Source organism: Gopherus evgoodei, chromosome 6, assembly GCF_007399415.2.
Source record: "Gopherus evgoodei ecotype Sinaloan lineage chromosome 6, rGopEvg1_v1.p, whole genome shotgun sequence".
NCBI lineage: Eukaryota > Metazoa > Chordata > Testudines > Testudinidae > Gopherus > Gopherus evgoodei.
The window spans coordinates 374,759-397,340 of record NC_044327.1 but is presented as its reverse complement, the minus strand read 5'-3'; the positions used below and the strand labels follow the sequence as shown (position 1 = coordinate 397,340).

Here is a 22,582-nt window from a genome sequence, read left to right as displayed (position 1 = left end):
CGCAGGCGGAGCCCGGGCAGGGGGGGGTTAATGAAGGTCTCTCCGGCCGCGATCTGCGCATGCCCAGAACTCCAAGGCACAAACCCTTCTCCGGCCCCGAGAGAGGCTCCAACGGCCCGACGCGAGCCAGGCATACCCACAGCGCTTGCGCTCCGGCTCCTCCTCCCTCGATAACATCACTTCCGCTCCCAGGAGAGTCCGGAACTACAACTCCCAGCATGCCCTGGGGCGCTAACGCTAACGGAGGGGATCAGCAGCTGAAACTGCGCATGCTCCTTGGGAGCTCCGGTGTGGGATGGACGATAAAACTGCTGCTGCCGCCTCCGTGTGAGCGAGAAGTCCCGGGGGCGGCAGTTTCTCTCGGCCCCGGGAACCTGGGAGAAGCCTCGGAGCTGCCTCGGCCCCAGGAGCTGCAGCAGGATCCGCCCCGCTGGGATGGGGGGGGCGGGTAGAGCCTGGGGCCCGGGGGGCCCTGTGGGGGGTCGGGCGGGGCGGGGCGGGGAGAAGCCGGAGTGGGGAGGGGGGGGGATGTTGAGCTGTCTCTGGGCAGCCAGGAAATTCCCGGGGAGGGGGTGGGGGGAGTGAATTGGATCCTGTCCCTCTTTGTGCCTCTCGCCCCCGATACAAATTCCAGGGCCGCCCGGGGGCGGGGGGGCAAGAGGGGCAATTTGCCCTGGGCTCCGCAGGGGCTCCCACGAGAGCTTTTCGGGGCCCCTGGAGCGGGGTCCTTCACTCGCTCCGGGGGGGCCCGGAACACTCTTGCGGGGCCGGGCCCCAGAGCTTCTTCTGCTCCCGGTCTTCGCTGGCGGGGGGTCCTTCCGTTCCGGGACCCGCCACCAAATTGCCCCGAAGAGGGGCCCCCCACCGCCGAATTACCGCCGAAGAGGGTCTTTGGGGCACTTCGGCAGCGGGTCCCGGAACAGAAGGGCCCCCCGCCGCCGAACAGGGCCGGCTCCAGACATTTCGCTGTGCGGGGGGCGCCCTGCCACTTGCCCGTCCCGCCGCTCCGGTGGATCTCCCGCAGGTGTGCCTGCGGAGGGTCCTCTGGTCCCACGGCTCCAGTGGACATGGATCAGCTGCTGTAGCCTCCATTGTAATCTGGGAGACCAGGCTTAGCAGCTGCTACTCCCCCAGCAGGGTTCTGTGCTGGGAAGTGACCTTAATTAAAGCTGCTTCTCTACCCAGCCTAGGGGATGACTTTCTCCAGCTGGTATTAGCCCCTTGGGGCAGACCTGGGCCCTGTTAATACAAATTCTGAGCCAGAGTCTCCAGGTAACTGAAAGACCTCAGGGAAAGTGCTGGGGACTAGCAAGAAAGTGTCTCTACACAAACAGCCCCTCATCATTTCTCCTCCCATTAGCAATTGCCAGGAGAAAATCCAGCCCTGGGAGAGCAAAGCCCCCAGGAATGGGACTTTCCCAGCCAAAGGGGCAGGGAGAGAGGACAGAGGAAGGAGAGACTGAAAGGGGCAGTGGGAGAAATGAGTGGGGGGAGAGATTTCCAGCTCTCTAGTCCACCTAGACACAGGTATTGCAGCATCCCTAGGCTGAACCACTTTCCAGTGAACAAGAGAAGGCTCAGACAGAGGAAATCTGGTTCTTGACTCCCTATTCCCCCTGCTGGGGTGTGACTGGTGTTGGGCCGGTGTCTGAGGGAATCCCCCACAGTGACTTCCTTTGGTTCTGCTCTTTTCTAGTCTTGTGTTCAGAGACTTTGTTATGGAAGTGAGGAGAGGGAGAAGGGAGGTTAAAAATGTGTCTGTGGGCTTATCCTGGCAGGAGGGGCCAGGTCTACACTGTAATAAAGAGATCAAGCATGTTCCCAGCACGGCAGAGTCTAGGATGTCTGTCTGGAGGCAAAGGGCCTGGGAGAATCGTGATGTCAGATTAACTAAAACCTGTTCTGAAACCTCCACAACTGCCCTTCTCGCTCTGCCAGGCTGCAGAATGACGTCCATGTTTTGCTCCAGCTCATCCCAACCTCCCATGACAGAGGGAAGAGAAATGGCTGCAGTGGAGCCAGCTCAGGTAAGGATTATTTTTTTGAAGGGGGGTTGGTGGGTTCCTACAGGAGGGAGAGGGACAGCAAATACACTGGAGATGGGAAGGTTTGCACAGTCTAGTTTGGAGGTTGGCACGGGGCAGGAAATGCACAGGATGGAGAGAGGGAGGGCAGGGGGTGACAAGCCTGCTGTGAGTTGTTTAATAAGTGGCCTAGATTCTAGGAACAGACCCATGAGGTTCGGAGGTGGAAATGCTCTAGTTTCTGGAGCAGAAAATAACCCAGCTACATAGGGCTGGGAAAACTGACCAGACTCATAATGCTGGAGCCTGACCCGACTACTCAGTGGCTGCTGTGAGATATGAAGGGGATACCCACCAGTGAGGGTTAGGGGAGATTCCCCTCCCTTCATATCCAGCTCCTCACAAGGAGGAGACTGTTGGGCTTCCTACCAGGGATCTCTCCCTGGTCCCTGCTAGGGCCTCCCTCTCCTCTATCAATCTGTGGCTAGTAGGTGTATGATGGATTTGCTGGGAGAGATAAGGGGCTCTCTCTTTGTCCCCTCACTCTGATGTTTCCTGGATGCTTTGAGCAGGGTAGGGGTGGGACTTTGTTGACTGCAATCCATCTAGGGCTTCCCTTTGATGGGCTTCTCTCCCCACAAATAGTGGGGCTGTGAATGAGGCAGCAGGTATTGAGTGTTGGACTCTTGCTCTTTCAGGGGCTGGTGATCTTCGAGGAGGTGGCTGTGTATTTCACCAGGGAAGAGTGGGCTCTGCTTGACCCCACTCAGAGAGCCCTCTACTGGGATGTCATGCAGGAGAACTATGAGAATGTGACCTCACTGGGTAAGGGTTACTGTCCCCTCAGTTCTTAGAAGGGAAAACGGTGAGTTAAGGTTTACGCCGGCCCCGCAATGCCACTTCTACTCTGCCCAGTTTCAGCATCACCCCAATATACCAGTGACACACACATTACCAGAGACCCTCCCCTGCTGCAAAATACTTTGGGAACAGAGCACAGAAGCCATATCGCAGTGTCAAATATCTCCTGTTTGCTCAAGTAAAACTGAGGTTTAAGTGCAGCATAATCAACAGAAGCTTCCTAGGGGTCACCAGATGAAATTAATAGGCAGCAGGTTCAAAGAAAATAAAAGGAAGTTCTTCATCACGCAGTGCACAGTCAACTTGTGGAACTCCTTACCTGAGGAGGTTGTGAAGGCTAGGACTATAACAGCGTTTAAAAGAGAACTAGATAAATTCATGGTGGTTAAGTCCATCAGTGGCTATTAGCCAGGATGGGTAAGCAATGGTGTCCCTAGCCTCTGTTTGTCAGAGGATAGAGATGGATGGTAAGAGAGAGATCACTTGATCATTGCATGTTAGAGTCACTCTCTGGGGCATCTGGCATTGGTCACTGTCGGTAGACAGGATACTGGGCTAGTTGGACCTTTTTATCTGACTCAATACGGCCTTTCTTATATTATATATGTATGTGTGCATTTGGTGCCCTCAGAGACCATGTGGAGGCTTTGGAGGCCAGGATGTTGGAACTGGGGGAGCTAAGGGAGGCAGAGAAGTATGTTCATGAGGCTTTCTGGGACACTATAAAATTGTCCCAACTCCCACACTGACAGCACAGACAGCCTCCCACACTGTTGAGGAGGATGAAAGGCCCAGGGAATGAGAGCAGTCAACGGGAGCAGAGGGAAAGCTTCTCATGGTTGGAACACTCCTTCCAGATAGTGTTGGGGCAACCCCTTACACTGAAGTTACCTCACCGGGGGAGGGAACTCCAGTCATTAAGAAAAGGCAGCTGTTAGTATTGGGCGATTCATTCATTAGAAACAAGGATATCTGGGTTTGTGATGACCAGGAGAACCGTATGGTGACTTGCCTGCCTGGTGCGTAGGTTGCGGATTTCTCAAGGCATCTAGATAGACTTATGTGTAGTGCTGAGGACGAGCCAGTGGTCATGGTACATGTAGATACCAATGACATAGGGAAGGGTAGGTGAGACGTCCTGGAGGCCAAATTTAATCTGCTAGGAAAGAGACTGAAATCCAGGACCTCTATGGTGGCATTCTCAGAAATGCTCCCATTCCACATGCAGGGCCAGGTAGGCAGGCAGAGCTTCGGCGTCTCAATGCGTTGATGAGATGGTGGTGTAGAGAGATGGAGTTTAGATTTATTAGGAACTGGGGAATCTTTGGGGATAGAGGAGCCTGTACAGGAAGGATGGGCTCCACCTAAACCAAAGTGAATCCAGACTGCTGGCACTGAACATTAAAAAGGCTGCAGAGGAGTTTTTAAACTAAGAGATGGTGGGGGGGAAAGCCAATGGCTGCAGAGGAGCACGTGGATCAGACAGAGACTTCTCTTAAAGGAAAGTGTAATGATAGAGATTTTTCTAGTTTTAGTCAGGAAGAGAGGCTGGAAGAGGATAAAGTAAAGGCCAGATCAGACGAGAAGCATTCACACACATACGAATCTAACACATCAGAGAAGGGCAGACAAATAAACAGTAACAAGTTTTTAAAGTGCTTGTACACAAATGCTAGAAGTGTAACTAATAAGATGGGTGAATTAGAGTGCCTCGTGTTAAGAGGATATTGACATAATAGGCATCACAGAAACCTGGTGGAGTGGGGACAATCAGTGGGACACAATCATTCCAGGGTACAAAATATATCGGAAGGACAGAGCAGGTCATAGTCGGGGGATGGAGAGGGGAGTGGCACTGTATGTTAAAGAAAATGTAGACTCAAATGAAGTAACAATCTTAAATGAAACTGCATGTTCCATAGAATCTCTATGGATAGTAATTCCATGCTCTAATAAGAATATAACAATAGGAATCTATTATTGACCATCTGTCAAAGACAGTGATAGTGAGGATGAAATGCAAAGAGAGATTAGAGAATCTATCAAAATAAAGAACTCCATAATAGTGGGGGATTTCAATGATCCCCATATTGACTGGGTCCATGTCACCTCAGGACAAAATGCAGAAATAAAATTTCTCGATATTCTAAATGACTGTTTCTTGGAGCAGCTGGTACAAGAACCCGCAAGGGGAGAAGCAACTCTCCATTTAGTTCTGAGTGAAGCGCAGGATCTTGTCCAAGAGGTAACTATAACACCGCTTGGAAATAGTGATCATCATATAACAAAATATAACATTCCTGTGGTGGGAAAAACAGCTCAACACTGTGGCATTTAATTTCAGAAAGGAGAACTATGCAAAAATGAGGGGGTTAGTTAAACAGAAATTAAAAGTTACAGTGACTAGAGTGAAATCCCTGGAAGCTGCATGGGTGCTTTTCACAGACACAATATTAGAGGCCCAACTTAAATGTATACCCCAAATTAAAAAACACAGCAAAAGCACTAAAAAGGGCCACTGTGGCTTGGCTTAATCATGTAAAAGAAGCAGTGAGAAATAAAAAGGCATCTTTTAAAAAGTGGAAGTCAAATCCTAGTGAGGTGTATATAGAAGGGAGCATAAGTACTGCCAAATTAAGTGTAAAAATGAATAAGAAAACCCAAAAAGGAGTTTGAAGAACAGCTAGTCAAAAATTCAGAAGGTAATAACAAAAAGTTTTAAGTACATCAAAAGCAGGAAGTTTGCTAAACAACCAGTGGGGCCCCTGGACGATTGAAATACAGAAAGAGCCCTTAAAGACGATAAAGTCATTGCGGAGAAACTAAATGCATTCTTTGTTTCAGTCTTCACGGCTGAGAATGTTAGGGAGATTCCCAAACCTTTTGTGGGTGACAAATCTGAGGAATTGCCACAGATTGCAGTGTCGCTAGAGGAAGTTTTGGAACTAATTGATAAACTTAACTGTAACAAGTCACCGGAACCAGATGGTATTTACCCTAGAGCTCTGAAGGAACTCAAATGTGAAATTGGGGAACTATTAGCTATGGTTTGTAACTTGTCTTTTATATCAGCTTCTGTACCTAATGACTGGAAGATTGCTCATGTAACACCAATATTTAAAAAGGGCTGTAGAGGCGATCCTGGCGATTACAGACCGATCAGTCTAACGTCTGTGCCAGGCAAATTAGTTGAAACAGTAGTAAAGAATAAAATTATCAGGCACATAGAAGCACAGAAATTGTTGGGCAAAAGTCAACATGGTTTCTGTAAAGGGAAATCATGTCTTACTAATCTATTAGAGTTCTTTGAAGGTGTCAACAAACATATGGACAAGGGGGATCTAGTGGACATAGTGTACTTAGATTTCCAGAAAACCTTTGACGAGGTCTCTTACGAAAGGCTCTTAGATAAATTAAGTTATCATTGGATAAGAGGGGAGATCTTTTCATGAATTGAGAACTAGTTAAAAGACAGGGAACAAAGGGTAGGAATAAATGGTAAATTTTCAAAATGAAGAGGAGTAGCTAGTGGTGTTCCCCATGGGTCAGTCGTAGGACCAATCCTATTCAACTTATTCATAAATGATCTGGAGAAAGGGGTAAACAGTGAGATGGCAAAGTTTGCAGATGATACTAAACTGCTCAAGATAGTTAAGGCCAAAGCAGACTGTGAAGAACTTCAAAAAGATTTCACAAAACCAAGTGATTGGGCAACAAAATGGCAAATGAAATTTAATGTGGATAAATGTGAAGTAATGCACGTGGGAAAAAATAACCCCAAGTATATATACAATATGACGGGGGCTAATTTAGCTACAACTAATCAGGAAAAAGATCTTTTTGTCATTGTGGGAAGTTCTCTGAAGACATCCAGCAGTGTGCAGCAGAAGTCAAAAAAGCTAACAGGATATTAGGAATCCTTTAAAAAGGGATAGACAATAATACAGAGAATATCTTATTGCCCTTTTATAAATCAATGAAAATGACTCCTTTAGACCCCATCATTTTATATATCTATTTGGGATTATGTTTTCCAAAGGGCTGCACTATGTGCTACCCTGACATCTAGTACTACAGAGATCCTGTATTCAACGATATCCCTGCCTTTCCTGTTCCCTTTCTCCACTGTGTCCCACGCTTCCCTGGGACTCTCTCTTTGTCTCTGGACCTGTCTGTCAGCAAGAAGCAGAGCTAGAGAGACTTGCCGTCTGTCTGGAGACTTTGATTTTTGGGATGTGGATTTATTTTCTGTGTGTTTTGGAGACTTTGAAATTGAGTGTCTGTGACATTAAGCATAGTACAATCTGGAGTGTTGAACAGCTGTGTCCCCTCAGTTCCCCAGGCTGGGGTGCCTTTTACACTGCTCCACTGTGAGACTAGCCACTCCAGGGCAGTTAACACACAGTCTCCAGCATGTAACTTACTGCCAGCTACACAGTGTTGGGTGCTGCTAGTCAGTGACTCCCGAATTACAGTACCCCACAGGAGAACCCCAGAAAATTCTCTGCTCCCAGACATGTGCATCTTGTCCTGTCCAGCACACTACTGAACAATGGGAGCTCATCTGAAATCTTATTTCATCTGTGGAAAATGACATGCACCAGGGTTGTTGTTCCAAATGGAGTTTTCAACACACTTGAATCCAACCACACTGGTTAGATAAAACAATAAACTAAGATTGTTAACTACTGGGGAAAAAAAAAGATTTTCAGTGACTACAAGTAATAAGGCATAAAAGTCAGACTTGTTTACAAAAGAAATGCAAGAGAAAACGCAAACTAATGTTTAACTTAACAAGCTAAACCGGATATAAAACGAATGTTTCTCTCACCATGTGCTGAGACAGGCTGGCTTTCCTTTCAGCCAGGAATCCCTCTAACCTGCCCCTGCTGCCCACATTCAGTTCTTCAGGAGATGTCATAAGCAGAGGGAAAGAGAAGAGAGTGTCTCATGCATTTTCCTCACCTCTTTTTTTATAATTCAGTCCTTTGTACTAGAAACAAATTCAGTTCTCAGCTGAGTCATGGTGACAGGCTGTTGTAGATAGGAGCTTCAAGTTGTCTCTGTGATGGAATGTACATGTCTTCTTCACACCTTCCCCCTCCTGAAGAATGGCTGTTTGACCAGCTGTTTGCCTTGCTGTCTCTGAAGAACTTAGGGTTAGGGTTGCAACTTTTTCAGTAATATCATACCATAAAATCACATCACTTTACATACAATGTTGTTACACATTTTAAGGAGGGTATTCAGTAGATTGTCTTTTCAAATGTTACCTCACAAGCCATACAGTGATAAATGAAGGGGAAGGGAGGGATCTCCCTTTTATAAACACCCAGCCAGCCAGATTGCTGTAAAATCCTTGTTGGTGTGATTTCTCTGTTTGCTTTACCTGTAAAGGGTTAACAAGCCCACAGGTAGAAGAAAAGGAGTGGATACCTGACTAAAAGAGCCAATGGAAAGGCTTGAACTTTTTTAAATGGGACAGTAACTTTCCCTTTTTCTGTCTGTTCTCCAGAGAAGTCGACACAGAGTAGCAATGCTGTGTATGGCTTGACGCAGGTTTGAAAATTCATCTTCCATACCTAGAAGAAATGATTTGGACAGAGAATGTTTAGACAGACACAATCAGGTTTATATTTTTTATTTTGGCTTTTGGAGCTCCTCTGTGCTATCCCAGATGCTTCTCTTTGCTTCTAAGCTTTAAGCTGAACCCCCAAGAAAGCTATTTTGGGTGCGTGCAAAAGTTGTTTCTAGCCGAAGCCTGAGTTCCAGATGTATTGTTTTCCTTTTCAATTTTAATAAAATTTACCTCTTTTAAGAACAGGATTGGATTTATGGTGTCCTAAGAGGTTCGTGCATGTTGTTGATTATCTGGTAGCCACAGCTAATTTCCTTTGTTTTCTTTCTCAGCTCTTTCCCGGAGGGGAGGTGAAAGGGCTTGAGGGCACCCCAGAGGGAAGAATTCTCAAGTGCTCCTTCCTGGGTCCAAGGGTTTGGAGTTTTTTGAATTTGGGTGGTGGCAGCATTTACCGAGCCAAGGTCAGAGAAAAGCTGTAACTTTGGGGGTTTAATACAAGCCTAGAGTTGCACAAATTAATTTTTAGAATCCTGGCGGGCCCCCACTTTCTGCACTCAGAGTGACAGAGTAGAGATTCAGCCCTGACACATACTATGAACAAAATTGATCATAATTTTCTAGAAGAGTGAACATAGGGGCACAGACTTGCACAGTGTCTGTCTGTGTGTTCCTAACATATATGTGGGTATTTCAGTCCCTCACAAGAAAGGTGTTCGGCATCTTCAAACACCTGGGGAACCGGTCCTGGGAATTCACTGGTTCATACAGTGTCACTTAATAGAATTGAGAGACACTTTATATTATTTTATTATAAATACCAATATGATGAAATTGCAATGAATCATGCTAGATATGCCATGTAAGTTGTCAATGAAAATGTTATGATTTTCCTCATTTGATAATCTTGTTTCTATCTTTGTATTGTGAGTTATAGATATGTCTGTATTCCAGACTTGTGTAGGTTTTCTGAGTGACACCCCCAGACATATTGGCATCAGCACTGCCCAGCCTGTTCAATGGCCCATCCGGGGTCATCAGCTGTACAATGAACCCATGGAAAGGATCAAGGGGATACACCTATTGAGTCAGCAAGACATGCAGGGGTATGCCTATGTACTGAGACCTCCAAGGCTTTTCCATGCCATGTGCTGTGAAGCTTGTGTTTGAGACACAGGAAGTAGAAGCCACTTGGCAAAAGGAGGCTGCTAGGGGCCGTGTGCTGGGAGAGCAGCTGAGCCCTGATTAGGGGGCGGGCTTACCTGATTAGGGGTCCTATAAAAGTAGCCAGCTAGTCAGGCAGTGGCACAGCAGCCAGCAAACAGAGCTGGAAACGGGAGTTTCAGAGGGAGTTTACAGGGGGAGGTTGCGGGGGAGACGAAAACAGAGGAACCCACAGGCTAGTTAAGGGAGTGGGTGGTGGTTTGCCAGTGTTGCGGTGCCTCTTGGGGGGTTTGTGTTGTGTGTCTTGGATTACCAGGCACTAGGTGGGAAGGCTGTGACTGATACAGAGGCAGCAGTGAAAGACACAATGAGGATGACTGGATGTGGAAGCTGCGGCATGTACATGATCCTGGAGGGGGTACCTGAAAAGAGTTTCATCTGCGTGAAGTGCTACCTGATAGAGCTGATGGAAGAAAAGATCATAGAACTGGAGATGCAGGTGGAAACTCTGAATTTAGAAGGGGGTTTGAGCAGATGATGGAACACAGACACGAGGGGGCTGAAGGGATAAGCTCAGCCGTGCAGATGGAAGCAGGACCAAAGAATTCAGAGGAGAGACTGCTGGGTGAGGACAGTGGACAGTGCAAGCATGTGACTAAGAGAACCAGGCAGAGGAAAAGACGGGCCAGTGAAGGAGAAATAGAACTCAGGAAGAGGTTTGCAGAGTTGGAAAATGAAGAAGGGGCACAGCAGGTAGTCGCTGAAGGAGAGAGGACAAGGAAAAAGAGAAGAGCTGATAGTCCTACAAGAGGAGGGGAGGAGTCAATGGAAGCAACACCAAATATCAGCCCCAGGAGGATTGCAAGGGTGAATAGGAATCGAGAGGTCTTGCAGCCAGTGGGTGCAGAGGGTAGACCAGAGAATCACACTGTCACTAGGAAAAGGCAGGTCTACGTGACTGGAGACTCCTTACTGAGAAGAATAGACAGGCCTGTAACTAGAGCTGATCAGGAGAACAGAAGGGTGTGCTGTCTGCCGGGTGCTAAGATACAGGATGTGGACCTGAGGCTGAAAAGGATCCTAGTGAGAAAGAATCCACTGATTGTCCTTCATGTGGGAACGACTGATTTGGCTAGATTCTCGCTGGAACGTATGAAGGGAGAATATGCCAGACTGGGGAAGACGCTTAAGGAAATTGAGGCTCGGGTGATCTTCAGTGGGATTCTGCCGGTTCCTAGAGAAGGGCAACAAAGGTGTGACAAGATTATAGCAATCAACAGATGGCTCAGGCAGTGGTGCTATCGGGAAGACTTTGGGATGTACTGTCATTGGGAAGCATTTACGGACAGAAGACTGTTCTCTCGGGATGGACTTCACCTGAGTAAGGAGGGAAATAGACTTCTAGGATGGAAGCTCGCCCAACTGATAAGAGTGTTTAAACTAGGAATTTGGGGGAGATGGTTGGGAGATGTTCAGGTGATCTCCAGGCTGGAATTTAACCTTGAGAGGGAAGTAAACAAAGTAAAAGGGGATACAGCCATGGACAGAAGAATTGACATAAGGAGGAAGGGTAGTGTTGATACCAAACTAACAGGTGATACTGGTGGTAGAATGTCTATGCCTAACAGAGTAAAGAATGTCAGTGAACCCAAACGGCAAAAAATAAAATGTTTGTACACTAATGCGAGAAGCCTAGGGAACAAAATGGAGGAACTAGTGCTACTGATGCAGGAATTGAAACTGGATATTATAGGGATAACAGAAACATGGTGGAATAGTAGTCATGACTGGAGTATAGGTATTGAAGGCTATGTGCTGTTTAGGAAAGACAGAAATAAAGGCAAAGGTGGCGGTGGAGTAGCATTGTACATCAATGATGAGGTTAACTGTAAAGAAATAAGTGATGGAATGGATAAGACATAGTCTGTCTGGGCAAAAGTCTCACTGGGAAAGAAAGCTACTAGAACCTCCCCTGAGATAGTGCTTGGGGTGTGCTACAGACCATCGGGATCTAATTTGGATATGGATAGAGACCTCTTTAATGTTTTTAATGAAGTAAACACTAATAGGAAATGTGTGATCATGGGAGACTTTAACTTCCCAGATACAGATTGGAGGACAAGTGCTAGCAAGAATAATAGGGCTCAAATTTTTCTGGATGTGATAGCAGATGGATTTCTTCACCAAGTAGCTGAAGAGCCAACAAGAGGGGATGCCATTTTAGATTTGGTTTTGGTGAGCAGTAAGGACCTCATAGAAGAAATGGTTGTAGGGAACAACTTTGGTTCGAGTGCTCATGAGCTAATTCAGTTCAGACTAGATGGACGGATAAGCAAAAATAGATCTGGGACTAGGGTTTTTGACTTCTCAAGTGCTGACTTTAAAGAAATAAAGAAATTAATTAGGGAAGTGGATTGGACTGAAGAACTTGTGGATCTAAATGCGGAGGAGGCCTGGAATTACTTTAAGTCGCAACTGCAGAAGCTTGCATCTCAAGAAAGGGGAAAAAAACCATAGGCAGGAGTTGTAGATGAGCAAGCATCTCAGAGAGGTGATTAAGAAAAAGCAGAAAACTTACAAGGAGTGGAAGAAAGGTGGGATTAGCAAGATAAGCTACTTTAGTGAGGTCAGAACATGTAGGGATAAAGTGAGGAAGGCTAAAAGCCGTGTGGAGTTGGACCTTGCAAAGGGAATTAAAACCAATAATAAAAGGTTCTATAGCCATATAAATAAGAAGAAAACAAAGAAAGAAGAAATGGGACCGCTAAACACTGAAGATGGAGCGGAGGTTAAGGATAACCTAGGTATGGCCCAATATCTAAATAAATACTTTGCCTCAGTCTTTAATAAGGCTAATGAGGAGCTTGGGGATGATGGAAGGATGACAAACAGGATTGTGAATATGGAGATGGATATTACCACATCTGAGAGAGAAGCTAAACTTGAACAACTTAATGGGACAAAATCGGAGTGCGCAGACAATCTTCATCCAAGAATATTAAAGGACCTGGTGCATGAAATTGCAAGCCCATTAGCAAGAATTTTTAATGAATCAGTAAACTCGGGGGTTGTACCGTATGACTGGAGAATTGCTAACATGGTTCCTATCTTCAAGAAAGGGAAAAAAAAGTGATCCGAGTAACTATAGACCTGTTAGTTTGTCATCTGTAGTACGTAAGGTCTTGGAAAATATTTTGAAGGAGAAAGTAGTTAAGGACATTGAGGTCAATGGTAATTGGGACAAATTACAACATGGTTTTAGAAAAGGTAGATCGTGCCAAACCAACCTGATCTCCTTCTTTGAGAAGGTGACAGATTATTTAGACAAAGGAAATGCAGTAGATCTAATTTACCTCGATTTCAGTAAGACATTTGGCACGATTCCACATGGGGAATTATTAGTTAAACTGGAAAAGATGGGGATCAATATGAAAATTGTAAGGGGCTAAGGAACTGGTTAAAGGAGAGACTCCGAGTTATACTGAAGGGCGAACTGTCAGGCTGGAAGGAGGTTACTAGTGGAGTTCCTCAAGGATCAGTTTTGGGACCAATCTTATTTAACTTTTTTATTACTGACCTTGGCACAAAGAGCAGGAATGTGCTAATAAAGTTTGCGGATGACACAAAACTGGGGGTATTGCTAACACAGAGAAGGACCGGGATATCATACAGGAAGATCTGGATGACCTTGTAAACTGGAGTAATAGTAATAGGATGAAATTTAATAGTGAAAAGTGCAAGCTCATGCACTTAGGGATTGATCATAAGAATTTTAGATATACATTGGGGACACATCAGTTGGAAGCAACAGAGGAGGAGAAGGACCTTGAAATATTGGGTGATCACACGATGACTATGAGCTGCCAATGCGATATGGCCGTTAAAAAAGCAAATGCAGTTTTAGGATGCATCGGGCGAGGTATTTCCAGCAAAGATAAGGAGGTGTTAGTACTGTTATATAAGGCACTAGTGAGACCTCATCTGGAATACTGTGTGCAGTTCTGGTCTCCCATATTTAAGAAGGATGAATTCAAACTGGAACAGGTTCAGAGACGGGCTACTAGGATGATCCAAAGAATGGAAAACCTGCCTTATGAAAGGAGACTCAAAGAGCTTGGCTTGTTTAGCCTAGCCAAAAGAAGGCTGCGGGGGGATATGCTTGGTCTTTATAAATATATCAGGGGGATTAACATTAGGGAGGGAGAGGAATTATTTAAACTTAGGACCAATGTAGACACAAGGACAAATGGGTAAAAACTGGACATTAGGAAGTTTAGACTTGAAATTAGATGAAGGTTTCTAACCATTAGAGGAGTGAAGTTCTGGAACAGCCTTCCAAGGGGAGTAGTGAGGGCAAAAGACACATCTGGCTTTAAGACTAAGCTTGATAAGTTTATGGAAGGGATGGTATGATAGGATAGTTTAATTTTGGCAATTGATCTTTGATTATCAGCAGATAAGTCTGCCCAATGGTCTGTGATGGAATGTTGGATGGGACGGGATCTGAGTTACTGTAGAGAATTCTTTCCTGAGTACTGGCTGGTGAATCTTGCCCACATACTCAGGGTTTAGCTGATCACCATATTTGGGGTCGGGAAGGAATTTTTCTCGGGGGCAGATTGGCAGAGTCCCTGGAGGTTTTTCACCTTCCTCTGCAGCGTGGGGCATGGGTCACTTGCTGGTGGATTCTCTGCAGCTTGAGGTCTTCAAACCACAATTTCAAGACTTCAATAACTCGGACATAGGTTAGAGGTTTGTTAAAGAAGTGGATGGGTAGGGTTCTGTGACCTGCTCTGTGCAGGAGGTCAGACTAGATGATCATATTGGTCCCTTCTGACCTGTGAGTCTATGAATATAAAGGGCAGCTGCATCATCTCCATTTTGTCTTCAATCCCTCTTCCTACCTCTGGAGCAACTTCTCTACAAACTGAACGCTGGAACAAAGGACTGAATGATGTTGATGTGTACCAGAGAGCCTTTCAAGCCAGTAACTCACTCATCTGAGAGGGAGGGATATTTGAGCTTTGGCCTGCTAAACCCAAGGTTGTGAATTCAGTCCTTGAGGGAGCCACTTAGGGAGCTGGAGCCAAAATTGGTTCTGCAAGTGAAGGCAGGGGGCTGGACTCAATGACCTTTTAAAGTCCCTTCCAGTTCTAGGAGATTGGTATATCTCCAGTTATTACCTTTATTACCAATACTGCTAAGAACCAGATATATAGATTTCTGAATGCATCTGACTGTTTCCCCATAAACTGTGTTCCCATTAACTTTTCTTATGTGTTTATGCCATTTTAACAATGTCATAAACACATAAGAAAAGTTAATAGCACAGAAGTACTTTATATCTCTTTGACTGTAAAGGGTTAACAAATTCAGTAGCCTGGCTGTCACCTGACCAGAGGACCAATCAGGAGACAGGATACTTTCAAATCTTGAGGGAGGGAAGTTTCTGTGTGTGCTGTTAGTTTTTGGTTGTTGTTCACTCTAGGGGCTCAGAGGGAGCAGACGTGCAACCAGGTTTCTCTCCAATCTCCCTGATACAGGTTCTTATAGATTCCAAATAGTAAGTACTAGGTAGATAGCGAGTTAAGCTTATGTTTGTTTTCTTTATTTGCAAATGTGTATTTGGCTGGAAGGAGTTTAATTTGTAGTTGTATATTTAGACTGGGAGGATATTCCCAGTGTCTATAACTGAAAAACCCTGTACCTAATCCATCTTAAATTTACAAAGCTAATTTTTATTGTTTTTCTTTCTTTAATTAAAAGTTCTTCTTGTTTAAGAACCTGATTGTTTTTTTTATTCTGGTGAGACCCCAGGGGACTGGGTCTGGATTCACCAGGGAACTGGTGGGGAGAAAGGAGGGAATGCGGAGAGAGAGGCTGGTTTCTCTCTGTGTCAGGATTACTGTCTCTCTCAGGGAGAGTCTTGGAGAGGGAAAGAGAAGGAGGGGGGGAAGGTGAATTTTCCTCTCTGTTTTGTGATTCAAGGAGTTTGAATCACAGTGGTCTTCCAGGGAAACCCAGGGAGGGGAAGCCTGGTAGAGGCGACGGTGGTGGAAAGGGTTTACTTCCCCTGTGTTTAGATCCAGAGGGTCTGGGTCTTGGGGGTCCCCGGGCAAGGTTTTGAGGGGACCAGAGTGTACCCAGGCACTGGAATTCCTGGTTGGTGGCAGCGCTACAGGTTCTAAGCTGGTGATTAAGCTTGGAGGAATTCATGCTGGTACCTCATCTTTTGGACGCTAAGGTTCAGAGTGGGGAATTGTACCATGACAAACAACTTCCTTTTTCTTTCCTTTTTATAATAAAGCTTTAGTTTAGAAGCTAAGGATTGGCTGGCATCAAAGTATTCTGGGTAAGATCCAAACCTATACAGACCTGGTAATGTTGCTGACTCTGGGGTCAGAAGAACACTTGTTTTATGTGAGCAGTTTTTAAATAAACTCTCACAGTGCCGGACCGAGGTGCTGATCGGGAGTCAGAGAACTGGAATGCAGTAAAGGGGGCCGTGTGATGTCTTTTTTTCAGTTTCTCTATAACCAATGTGGGGTATCAGAAGCACAGTTGGTGACTGATGGGTGAATTTAACTTCCATGTTAACCACCAGTTTTGGGAGCATCTGCTCTCCCTTTTTCAGCCTGCCCTGATCTTGGCATTTTCAATGGGGGGAGGGATAACTTAGTGGTTTGAGCACTGGCCTACTAAATCCAGGGGATTGTGAGTTCAATCCTTGAGGAGGCCATTTGGGGACTTAGTTGGGAATTGGTCTTGATTTGAGCAGGGGGTTGGACTAGATGATCTTCTGAGGTCCCTTCCAACCCTAATAATCTATGATTCTATGAACGTGAACTGCCCCAGGCATGCTGGGTCACACTAAACACTGAAGTTAAATTAATAGTGTTTTTTTATGACACAGTCATATGAAATCAACTGAACTCCTTTGTTTTCTTTCATCTGAGCAGGGTTTCCAGTTTCCAGACCTCCTATAATTTCCCATCTGGAACAAGGGGAAGAGCCATGGGTCCCAGACCTCCAGGGTTCAGAGGAAAGAGAGATCCAGAGAGTTGCCTGCACAGGTGAGGAAAGATTAAACCAACTCAGAATCTCTAAGTGCCTGAAGGAAACATCTGGGATGCCCTACAATGCCTTTGGAAGGTTTCTCAGTTCATTATTGTCCCTAGCAGGGGTTGTATCCTCAGGGTAAATATAGCTCATGGCTTCCTGTAGACCCTAGCAGACACCAGGCAGTAGTTTCCTCCCTTCCCTCTGTGAATTTGGATGGGATATGAGGGCCAAATTGATCCCCTCCTCTCTCCTGTTTAGGGGAAGAGTTTGGAGGAGTTCAGTTCTTGTTTTTATTTGCCCTCTCTCAAGCATTTGGTTTGGTTTGGCCTTCCCCTCTCTATCCCTGTTTGAGGTTTCTGTCTCTATCACAGCAGGTGACACAGTGGTATGTGAGAAAGAGGAGCAGAATTGTCAGCAGGAACATGTTGAGCAAGTGGCTGAACACAGAGAATTATCGCAAAGATCGAAAAGGAATGTGTCCAGGAGTCATGAGCAGGAAAACTCCTGTGAGATTCAGCACAGACCAGAAAGAGAGGAAGGAAAGCAAGCAGGGGAGAAAATGGGTAAATTTATTTCCTGTCGGGGAACTCAGAGTGTCAAGGAAACCACAACACAGCAGGAAATCCTCATGGGAAAGAGGAAAAATACATGCAGTGAGTGTGGAAAAACCTTCACTTACAGCTCAGCCCTTTCTCAACATCAGAGAATCCACACAGGAGAGAGGCCCTATGAATGCCGTGAGTGTGGGAAAAGCTTCGCTCACAGCTATCGCCTTACTGCGCATCAGAGAATCCACACAGGGGAGAAGCCCTATGAATGCCGTGAGTGTGGGAAAAGCTTCACTCACAACTTTCAGCTTACTACGCATCAGAGAATCCACACAGGGGAGAAGCCCTATAAATGCAGTGAGTGTGGGAAAAGCTTCACTGACAGCTATATCCTCACTATGCATCAGAGAATCCACACAGGGGAGAAGCCCTATGAATGCAGTGAGTGTGGGAAAAGCTTCACTAGCAGCTCAGGCCTTTGCAAACATCAGAGAATCCACACAGGGGAGAGGCTTTTTGAATGCAGTGAGTGTGGGAAAAGTTTCACTCACAGCTTTCAACTTACTAGGCATCAGAGAATCCACACAGGGGAGCGGCCCTATGAATGCAGTGAGTGTGGGAAAAGTTTCACTCACAGCTTTTGCCTTTCTCAACATAAGAGAATCCACACAGGGGAGAGGCCTTTTGAATGCAGTGAGTGTGGGAAAAGCTTCACTTCCAAGTCAAGCCTTATTACCCATCTCAGAATCCACACAGGGGAGAGGCCCTATAAATGCAGTGAGTGTGAGAAAAGCTTCAGTTCCAATTCAAACCTTATTTTGCATCTCGGAAGACACACAGGGGAGAGGCCCTACAAATGCAGTGAGTGTGGGAAAAGATTCCCTAGCAGCTCAGGCCTTTGCAGACATCAGAGAATCCACACAGGTATGCGACCCAGTGGAAGCGGTGAGAGTGGGAAAACCTTGTCTTGCCACTGAGCCCATGTGAGCCATCAGAGAATCTGCAAGGAGGATCAACACTATAAAACTCTCTAGGGCTATCAATACTTTAATACTTTCCTGATTCCCACAGATTAACTTTTAAAAGCTGTTTGAAGCACCGATAACCCTCACTTTGCCCAGATGAGTGAGTGACCTGTTTTTGCATTTTCCAGTTTGACCTCTTTGAGGTGGACTCATTTGTCCTTTCTATCAACTCCATTCTCCCATGAGTAATTCTAGTGTGCCCTTCCTATCAGGAACCAGGGAGCATCACATTTATACCAGTCTTCCTATTGCCAAGTTATTGTTAGAGTCACCAGTGATACAGATTGTATCATTGCCAGTTGTTCTCATGCTCTGCTGAAGAGCAGTTATAATGGGAACTTTTTCATATTAAATTTAAATGAAGAGGAGCAGGGGCAGGAAAAAAAGTGTCATTTCAGCCTCTGTGGTACTGGAAGGAGACGTAAAAAGCAACAGAGTCCTGTGGCACCTTATAAACTAAAATACGTATTGGAGCATAAGCAATATACAGAAACCTGTAGAAGAACACTTCAATCCCCCTGGACACACAATAGCAGACTTAAAAGTAGCCAGCCTGCAGCAGAAAATACTTCAGGGCCAGACTTCAAAGAGAAACTGCTGAGCTCCAGTTAATCTGCAAATCTGACACCATCAGCGCAGGATTAAACAGACTGTGAATGGCTAGCCAACTACAGAAGCAGTTTCTCCTACCTTGGTGTTCACACCTCAACTGCTAGAAGAGGGCCTCATCCTCCCTGATTGAACTAACCTCCTTATCTCTAGACTGATTCTTGCCTGCTTATTTATACCCGCCTCTGGAAATTTCCACTACATGCATCTGACAAAGTGGGGATTCACCCATGAAATCTTATGAGCCAATGCGGCTGTTAGTCTACAACGTGCCACAGGACTCTGTGTCATATGTTACAGATCCAGATTAACACAGCTACCCCTCTGATACTTGGAAGGAGATGGGGTGACTCAGAGATTCCCTCCTTCCCCATCATGGCAGAACTGTTACCTTTTGTCTGAGCCAGGCAGAGTTTATCGTCATCACATTCTACCCCTCCACTTCTCAAAGTGTCATGTGATGAAGTGTTCTCAGTTGTGTGTGCTTGGAGATGATGCTTTGACTTATTTAATCCTATACCAGAGTTGCTATGATTGGAGATGAAAGTATCAAAGACTGAGAAGGGGAATTCAAATGGACCCTAAATGCAGTGTGATCATTTCGAGTTTAAATCTCAGGTTCCATCTATTGGTCAAGCCAGTTCTGGCAAGGCGGGTGCTTTTTCCCCCATTATGGGAATGCTAGGATACTAAACATGTTGTAAATAACATAACTGACTGTTGAGACAGTGCTCAATGAAATATGTTTGAATGGATCAGAGGAGAGTGTGATGGGAGAATCTCTTGTCCTGATTCTAAATAATTAGATGGAACCTGCTCTGGAATTTCAATTTACACTTTCATTGTCATGTATTCTATCTCTCTGTGATCTGGGTTTCTATCTTTCTTGATGGCTATGTGGTCACACAATTAGATATTAGTTCGGCTCAGATTTATTGGAGAATTTAAGACAAATGACCATTTGCTAAAGTCGTCATTTCTCACTTCAGCTTTGCTTCTCCCCATCCTTCCGTGATGATATGGAGAAAGTTCAAGTGCAGTTCTGTCAATAGGAGAGAACTCTCCAATTTACTGGCCATGCTAACAAAGACACAGCAGTGATTTAAAGTCTCCACTTGGCCATGGTGAACAGCAGCAGACCCCCCAGTAACTGAGGGAAGTGCATATGAGCACAGCGTAGTTCAATTGTTTAAATCAATATTGTCTCAGATGGCTATGTTGGTAGGCGAAGGCCTCCTGCTGATGTAGCACTATCTACACAGGGGATTAGAGATGTGTAACTGCGTTGCTCAGCTGTGTCCATTTTTCACACCTCTGAGCAATAATTATACTGATAAATGTCTTTAGTGTAGCCTAGACAGTTTTCTCTTGTGTTTTCTGCATTTGTATCACTTCTCCTCTACTTCCTACTACTTTGAAAGATTTAAAGTATGAAAAAGGTATTTTTTCTCGTGATGCTAACATTCCCACATAGGAGACCCCTTCCACCAGCACGCATGGCAGAAGAATCCGAGAGATATGAACTCACAGAAGTGTTGGGACAAAGCACAACTTGAGCCAAGGTTCAGTTGTTGGCAATGGAGATTAAAAGAAAACTAACGTGACCAGAATTTGTGAGCTTTGAATATATTAATGTTGCTAGGTAAAATGAAATTATAGGTGGTCTTATTGGTTAAAGAGTAAGAGACTAATTGTTTGATAATTCTGAATTATTTTGGAAAACTGGAAGTTGTCTTTTTTTTTCTTTTTTAGTTGTACAGGAAATGATGGTTAATCTTCAAAAGTTAATTTGATTTAATTTCCCCCCTGTAGTGTAAAGAGTTCTGGTAGAAAACCTCACTCCAAAGGTTGAGGTGGGAGAACAGGTGTTAGAGTGTATAAGAGAATATTGGGTCTGTATAAAAATTTTTTTTTTAATTTCAAATAGAGCATATTTTGCTTAGCTTCAAAGTCAATTTCTATTAAAAGGAAAACTGCTCGAGGAGACAAGTTGTTTAAGTTTTTACCCACTTACACTGTAAGCGTCGCTGACTTCCCCACTTCTCTAATTTGCAAAGGAAAGGCCTGACATCTGTCATAGGATGTGTCCAGCAGGTAGGAAAGCTGCAGTTGGCAACCATCAGTACCAAGAAAAAGACTGAGGTCCATTGCCTTTCATATCTAAAAACCATCTAGAGGCTAGTCTACACTGAAAAGCTATGTTGACATTGCCACATCTCTCAGGGGTGTGAAAAATTCACTGCACTGAGAGAAGTAGTTAATGTGACCTAACCCCAATGTAGACAGTGTTATGTTGTCAGAAGAATATTTCCAGTGTTTGTAGGGTAGACATAGCCTCAGACAGACTGATCCCCTCTGGGAAGCGAGTCATGACATCAATTCCAATTTTGACCCATCTCCTTATATGTGAGAAAGCTGTGTTAGTATGGAGGGCTGAGCCAGCTGTCTGATCACCTGGTTCAACTGAGGGAAAAGCTCTAATTACCCATCAGTCCAAAGACTGAGAGAAATGTTGAGTTCCAGCCATTGTCATTTTAGTATTTTATTGTTCCTTTCTCTGTTTTGTATTGGCCTTTCTCTTCTGTCAGGGTGTGACTGTATAGCTCAGTGCATGTGTGATAAATGCTCTTTGGTGCCACTTGGCAGAGAGGTCAAAGTAATTCACAAGAAACTCCTGCCTCAGACCTGACAAACTCACACCTAATACTCTGATTTTTATGATGTTTATCCAGGAAGCATAGCAGTGAGCTCTCTACTGAAAGCTTGTAAATTATTGTTACTCCTGATCACTGCAAGAGGTGTGTATGAGTCCTATTGAAGGAGTCATGTAAGTATATGGAAAATTATGCCCATATGGTATTGTCATGAAAGTGAGTCACCCCAATCAAAGGTCTTGTTGGGAATGACCCATTCAAGGGGAGGGAATTGTCACCCATCCCTTGCTAGCCAGTTATGCGATGTGTTGCTGCATTGTCAACCTTTGCGCTAGCCCAGAAAATCCAATAGAAAACTATCAAAGACAAATTATAGACATCGAAACCCTGTGGAAGTGTGAATGACAATGAGGAAATGGTCCTTTCTGTGAATATACACAAAAGACTGATTCATTTTATAAGAGGATGGAGAGAAACACTCTAGGTCCATTCACCAAGGAGATCGCTAATGACCAGTGGTGCTTCAAGAAAGGCAGGGCCCTGGCTCCTAGGGACTAGCAATCACTGCACTAGACTGTCGCCTCAGACTTCAATCTACTTAGGTAGGAGAGGTAACTATTAAAAAGTGTAGGTTGCATTTTGTGATTTTGTTTTGTTGGTAACAGTTGGTTTCCATCATTCACATTTGTTTGTTTAAATCTCTGTCCCTTGTTAAAGAAATTTCCCTTTGTTCACTAACTGTGCTCAAGTGCTGTGTGTGATCCAGTAGCAGTGGGCTACAGTAAAACTGGTAACCTGGGATGTGCCATTGCTTCGGTCAGAGAGGATCTGGGATTTTTCTGAGCCCTGGTCTACTCTAGGGGAGGGAATCAATCTAAGTTACGCAACTTCAACTACATGAATAACGTAGCTGAAGTTGATGTACTTAGATCGACTTACCGTGGTGTCTTCATCGCGGTGAGTCGACTGCTGCAGCTCCCCAGTAGACTATGCCTGCGCCTCTCACCGAGCTGGAGTACAATGGTCGACAGAAGAGTACTCGCATCGATTTATTGCATCT

General features: G+C 45.0%; 1 protein-coding gene and 1 long non-coding RNA gene across 2 annotated transcripts; both read left to right on the top strand.

Moving 5' to 3' along the window:
* Positions 1–218: 218 nt before the first annotated feature.
* LOC115653435 (zinc finger protein 660-like) lies at positions 219–18,902 on the top strand. The gene is made up of 5 exons (XM_030566768.1): positions 219–448; positions 1,939–2,027; positions 16,584–16,697; positions 17,058–17,743; positions 17,792–18,902. The coding sequence occupies exons 1-5, from the start codon at positions 219–221 to the stop codon at positions 18,209–18,211; spliced, it is 1,539 nt and encodes a 512-aa protein (XP_030422628.1). The 3' UTR covers positions 18,212–18,902.
* LOC115653604 lies at positions 2,813–8,708 on the top strand. Its single transcript, XR_004000964.1, has 2 exons — positions 2,813–2,849; positions 8,401–8,708. It is a non-coding gene; the product is annotated as an uncharacterized LOC115653604 (long non-coding RNA).
* Positions 18,903–22,582: the final 3,680 nt, after the last annotated feature.